Genomic DNA, 6,000 nt, shown 5'->3' with positions numbered 1-6,000 from the left:
GGTTTGCAATGAAATGAAGGTGAGTAAATCCAAACCAAATGTACATTTTTGGGTGAACTATCCCTTTAAGTTCTCGTTCAGGAGGTAACACAACTCAAGGTGGCGCTAGAATAACTTCTGTTGCAGTAAAAACGATGGGTCTCCTTCACTAAACGTGTGTGTGCGCACATTTGTTGTTTTCATGAACAATCATGAATTTCCGTACTAAAATTCTAAATTCACAAGAAAATGAACATCTGAGCAAATAATGTTTTTCTTACTTAGTATTTTTGTATTGTTTCCAGTCCAAATATCAAAAAATTCTTAAATCAAGATGCATTTACTAGATTAATAAAATGTCATAAGATATTATGTCCGGGAATTAATACAAATTTAGTGAGTTTTTGCTTAAAAAAAGCGCAATTATCTGCTAATGGGGTAAGAAAAATTCAAACAGAAACGCAAAAACCCACTTAATTTTTATTTATCTCCCCAGAAAACAAGACTTAATATCTTATGTAATTTTACTACTTTAGTAAATGCATCTTGATTTAAGACATTTTTGATATTTGGACTGGAAACAAGACAAAAATACTAAGTAAGAAAAGCATTTTTTTGCAGTGTGAAACTACATGTAAGAACAACCTGTAAGAAATGGAAAGGACATAAGTACTCGTTCATTCAACATTCGACCTATAACCCATGTTGAACTTGCAAAACCTACAATCAAATCTGAGATTTCTCAACGGCAATCGTGTGAAAGAGACAAATTTAGCCGTCTAGCTCCATAGACTCCCATTCATTTTGCACTCGGGCGATCGCCCCCAGTGGAGCTCTGGTGGAACTACAACTAAAATTCGGTACAATAGGACTTAATAGGGAGTGAACAGGCTCTCCGTAGACGGGCTCTGGGCCTGTTTTATGCAAATGACTAACACAAAGGCCTTGTTTACACCTGATATTATGATCCGTTTTGGTCAAGTGGACGACAGTAAATACTGGTGTAAACGGGTCTAAACGTTTTGAGCTTGTCCACTTTCGACCATTTCCAGAAGTAGTTGAAAACCAATGTAAACGTTCATGTTGTCAAATGTGTTTGAACAGCCGTAAAATACCAGTTACTCTCCGTCTACGCATCTAACACATAAACATTATGGGAAGTGCGTTAGTCAGACGGGATTTAAACTTTGTCGGCTGGAGACCCAAGTTTGGTTTGAAGATGAAAAACATACCAAGCACAATGTTCTCTCAGCATTCCTGTTTTCTAAAAGAGACGGATTAAAACACCAGGTGTAAACAGGAATGTGTCTCCCTCGTCTACTTGTAATCCGATTGACCAAAACGCATCTTAACACCAGGTGTAAACAGGGCCATAGTTGCTCGTCTAGAATTCTCCAAATTCATTAACATTACAATGAGGTTGAGATCAAATTGATGCGTTGAATTAGGCATACATTTTGTGAAAATATTCTGTGCATACAAAAACGAAATAATCCATGCAAATTTTAGTGAATGAGACCCAGTGTGTTACTGAAATCTAGAAGCGTTTGCGTACTTACGTAGAGAATGTTTCAAACCTAACGCTTGTTGTATACTCTGATTTTGCCGTTTAAATAGTTTTTGTTCTTTGCAAAGTTCAGTAAAAATACGTATTTTTGGACCCCCCCCCCAAACTTCAAACAGGAAATTTGTCAGAATGAAACATCGAAGGCTGCTTTTATACTCTTGCCGCTTTCTTAATCTAAACCGGAGTGGGTTCGGGGAAAGCATCCAGTAAAGTAGGTCCTTTCGTGTTGTCCGCTAGCGAAACGTCGGGCAGATTGCGAGACGTCTCCTTTGGCTGTTCAGCGACGTAACAGTTCCCGTTGGCGTTGTAGCCTGTATCCTGCGTATTGTTGTTCAGATAGTTTTGGAATTCCATCTGGTTCAGCTCTCCTGATTGGCTGAGAAAGGTCCCTTTGGATTGGACGCTTTTATCCGGCTCTGGGGCGCAACGGCCAATCACGGCCAAGTGGTGATTGGCGTATGGCTGCTCGGGCTGCTGGGAGAAGTCTGTGTATTGGTCAGCGGTCACATTGAAGGGACCCTGAGACATGACCCTACTGGAGTCGTTGACTCTGTCTTGATAGGAGGCCGTGTCGCCTATGTAGGGCTCATTAGATTGGTTGGCAGAGGCTAAAAGTACGGATGGACTAGCGTTTTCCATCGGGTAGTACTCCGCGGTGGAGTTGATGAAGTAGGAGTTGCCGTTTGTTTGGTTGTCCGACGCGACCGTGTTCTCTGAGTAACACATCACGGAAGTGGGCGGAGCCACCTCGCTATTGGCCAATCCCGCGTCAAACTCCTCCGTCTTGTCTTCGTCTTCGTCCTCGTCTTCCTCCTCAGAGTCGCTATTGGCCAAGCTCTGTGTGCTGGAGTCAGACAGACTGCACAGACTGCTGCTCTCATCCTCGTCATCTTCGTTCTCCTCATCTTCATCATCTTCTTCATCCTCCTCTTCGTCATCCTCGTCTTCCTCCTCCTCCTCCTCGTCTTCCAAGGCCTCGTCTATGTCGTCGCCAGCCTGCAGATGCATGATGGTGGTCTGCGGGACTGTATCCGGGATCGCGTATTCCAGTGAATGCTGGCCCGTCGCCATCGGGCTGCAGTGACCGCTTGGGTCGCCGTGGAAGCCGTTGCCGACCGTCGAGGCGGATCCGGGATTTTGCTGCTGCTCACGACTCTTCTCCAGTTCCAGCTTCATGATGGTGTGTAGAAAGTGAGTCCGCACTCGGATGGGGTTAAACTCGATCCTGCCGGCTGCGTTGCTGCAGCCCTCTTTTGTGCAGCCACACGGGAATGACATGCGGTCCACCTGTGGACATCCAAGAACACTTGAGCACAGGCCAGTTTAGGATGGCTTGATTTACACACAGCAGGAATGATCTAAATAAAGCTCCTCTCTCTCCTCTGAAGACTCGACGTACCGAGTAAAATGTAACCAGCTGTATCTACGTCTGCTGTCTAACATCCTAATCAGTTTTAACAGGGCGTACCTCCATTAAACTTTAGACATCTTAATCATTTTTGCTTGTTAGTCTGCTATGCTAGATTTCTTTCATAGGCTTTGCTTTACTACAGAGTATAGGGAAGGAGGTATAAATCAAAACCTGATGTGGTTCTAGCAACAGAATGAGTCTCAGGAACATGTTGGGGTCATAGTTCACTTTAAAATAAAAAAAGCATAATGAAGCCTATTTTAATGACAATTAAAGGTTCTTTTGTATTATTTTGATTACAATTAAGCACGTTTTACCTCTTTTTTTTTGTAATTACCGTTCTGTGAAAATTATTATTATTAATTATTACCTTAATACCTTAAATTATAAAAATGATCAATTTGTCAAAAAAAGAATAATAAAAAAAGAATATTAAAATGTATAATTTTAAAAATGTTAAAAAAATATATATCTTTTTTTTTATAGTTATTAGTAAATATAAAAAATATATAATTTAGAATATTTACATTGCAAAATGTTTATACATCATGGTCGTATTTGTCTGTACTAATTAAACAAAACGTATTGCAAAATGGATATACTGTAAAAACATGAGTAGTACATTAATGAGAATCTAATTAGAATCATCACTGAAAATCAAAAGCAAAATGTATGGATTATTACAGTAATTGCAAAAAACTCTTAATGGTTTAAAGAAATGTATTTATTTAAAAATAATAATAATAATGCTTTTTGAATGTTAATAGTACACACATAAACATTATATACTATTTACATTGTAAAATGTAAATGTCACAATGCAATTTTCTTAAATCAATAGACATACTTTATTTAATTAATCATTTTTAGTGTGTGACTGTGTGAGATTTTTGTTTGATTAACTTGAAATATTAATTTATTCGGAAGCACTTTATTTTACAGTACTATTCCCCATGTACATACTATACTTATTATAGTAATATCAATAACTGGGTAATAAATAGATACTAACCTTGAACCTAACCTTAGCCCATAGTTCCCTTATATTAACCAGTACTTTCCTAGGTAAGTACACTAAGTGCACGTATACTGTAAAATAAAGTGCAACCATTTATTCAATGATTAATGAATGAACTAGAACTAGAATTCGTCAGCGGTGATAACATGTGTTTAACAGATGTGTGTGTGTGTCTGCTCATCATACCTGACACTTGATGCCGGCGAGGCTGCATGTACAGGTCTCGGGGTCACAGAAGAGTCTGCAGTCACAGCCGCAGTCTTCCCTGGACACCCTGATGGCTCGAAGCTCGTGTTTCTCCTCCACGTCCAGCTTCTTGACGCCGGATGAGCGCAGAAGAGCGCGCCGCTTCTTAGTGGTCAGAGGCTGAAGGAAGAAGTATTCGTCCACCTCTGTGTTATCAATGTCCAGGTCGTCGTCAGAGATGTCGTCCAGCGTGAGAGCGTTGGCCTCGTCGGACTCCACCGCGCCGTTCTTCGTCAACTGAGGAGAAAGGTCAAATTTCATGAAGACATTCACACAGCAATTTATCCGATGGCAAACGTATGTTTTCTTTTTGCGTACCCGCAGCCGGATGGAGTTGAGTTTCTCCTCTTTTAAGTGGTCTCGGAGCATGTCTCTGTGGATCCTCTCTTGCTCCATGGCGAACTCTCCCAGTGTGTACTGGCGCACGCAGCTGTGCCTGCTGGACATGCCCAGTGTACTACCACCCTGACTGGGCACGCTGGTGAACCCCTGCCGCCGGCTGAAGTAATACACCGTCACCTTCTCAAAGTGCACCCTCCTCGTCCTCATCCGCTTCTCTCGCTTCAGTATCGAGGATGCTAAAAACACATTCGATTAAAGGTAAGTAAAATTACAGTTTGCTTTATCAATTTGAAAGACACTAATATGCATCTTTCATGTGACAGCTCAGTGATTTGAGGACTAGGATATAGGGCTGAGTGATGGATTAAATATTTACAATATTTGATTTTGTCGACGATATCAAATTTCCAATATTCAGAATTTCACACTGATTTATTTATATTAAAGCTACACTGTGTAGGAATTACTCCCATCTAGCAGTGAAATTGTATGACTACCAACTGAATATTTCTTTCTAGCCCCTCCAATTCTGAGGGCGTTTTATCTCCTACGGTGGCCGTATTATTTCAAATCTGCCGGCAGTCGCGAGTAATCTCCCGCTCGCATTCGTCATGGTGCCACTGTGTGTAAAAACACGTAAGGCGAAGCTGGAAGCTTCAGGTATGTCCCTCTTTGGCTAATGTATTTTCAAGATGGAGGCGCAACATGGCTTCCGCCATTTGAGTAGCTCACCCGTATGTATTCTGGATGGCAGATTCTACGCTTACGAGAATACTTGATTAGTTGGTAGAAGTAATTATGGTACTATACGGTTATCCGGACCACACGATGGCCTACCCCTAAACCTACCCGTCACTGGGGTTAAGACCAATCAGGGATGATTATATGTACTATGACACACGTGTGGTCCGGATAACCGTATAGTACCGTAATTATACATTAATGAGCACATATAATTTTGAAAGAACAAAGTGTTTTTTGCTAAGAATCAACTTAAAAAATGACACACTAGCTAAGTTTCCATCCACTTGTCAATCGAATTTCGGTAAAAAAACTCATGGGAATAAAGCTGGTGAAAGTGTGTTTCCATCCAACGGCTTTAAAGTGAATAAAAAACTGTGCGTAATGACGTCACATGCTGTTTTGCGATCAAATTGGTATATCGAATTGATTTGAGACATTTTAAGGTGTTTCCATTCATTTTCGCACTGAATCGCACAACATTCAAGCCAACATTTGCAAACAAAGTTTTGCTAGACAAAATTCAATTCATTATTTATTCTGCAAATAACGTTTCCATCAGCGTTTATCGCATAAGTAGTATATCGATCAAGATAAAAATCCGATGAGACCGAACGCATTTCATGTGAGTCGATATTCATGAAATTCAATCGAATTTTACTGTTTTCATAAGGCATTTTTCATTCGATATCACCT

General features: G+C 40.4%; 1 protein-coding gene across 2 annotated transcripts in view; it reads right to left on the bottom strand.

Moving 5' to 3' along the window:
• Nucleotides 1–579: 579 nt before the first annotated feature.
• The window catches only part of csrnp3 (cysteine-serine-rich nuclear protein 3), a 52,624-nt gene continuing 47,203 nt past the window's right edge, over nucleotides 580–6,000 (bottom strand). For both annotated transcript variants that reach the window (XM_079618365.1, XM_079618366.1), the window contains 3 exons: nucleotides 4,540–4,799; nucleotides 4,162–4,458; nucleotides 580–2,833 (listed from right to left, as the gene is read on the bottom strand). In XM_079618365.1, coding sequence (XP_079474491.1) covers nucleotides 1,721–2,833; nucleotides 4,162–4,458; nucleotides 4,540–4,799 — 1,670 coding nt within the window. In that variant the 3' untranslated portion in view covers nucleotides 580–1,720. The remainder of the gene's footprint in view (nucleotides 2,834–4,161; nucleotides 4,459–4,539; nucleotides 4,800–6,000) is intronic.

The sequence above is a fragment of the Phoxinus phoxinus genome, assembly GCF_949152265.1.
Source record: "Phoxinus phoxinus genome assembly, chromosome: 7".
In the NCBI taxonomy this organism is placed as follows: domain Eukaryota; kingdom Metazoa; phylum Chordata; class Actinopteri; order Cypriniformes; family Leuciscidae; genus Phoxinus; species Phoxinus phoxinus.
This window is presented reverse-complemented; position numbering and strand designations above follow the sequence as displayed.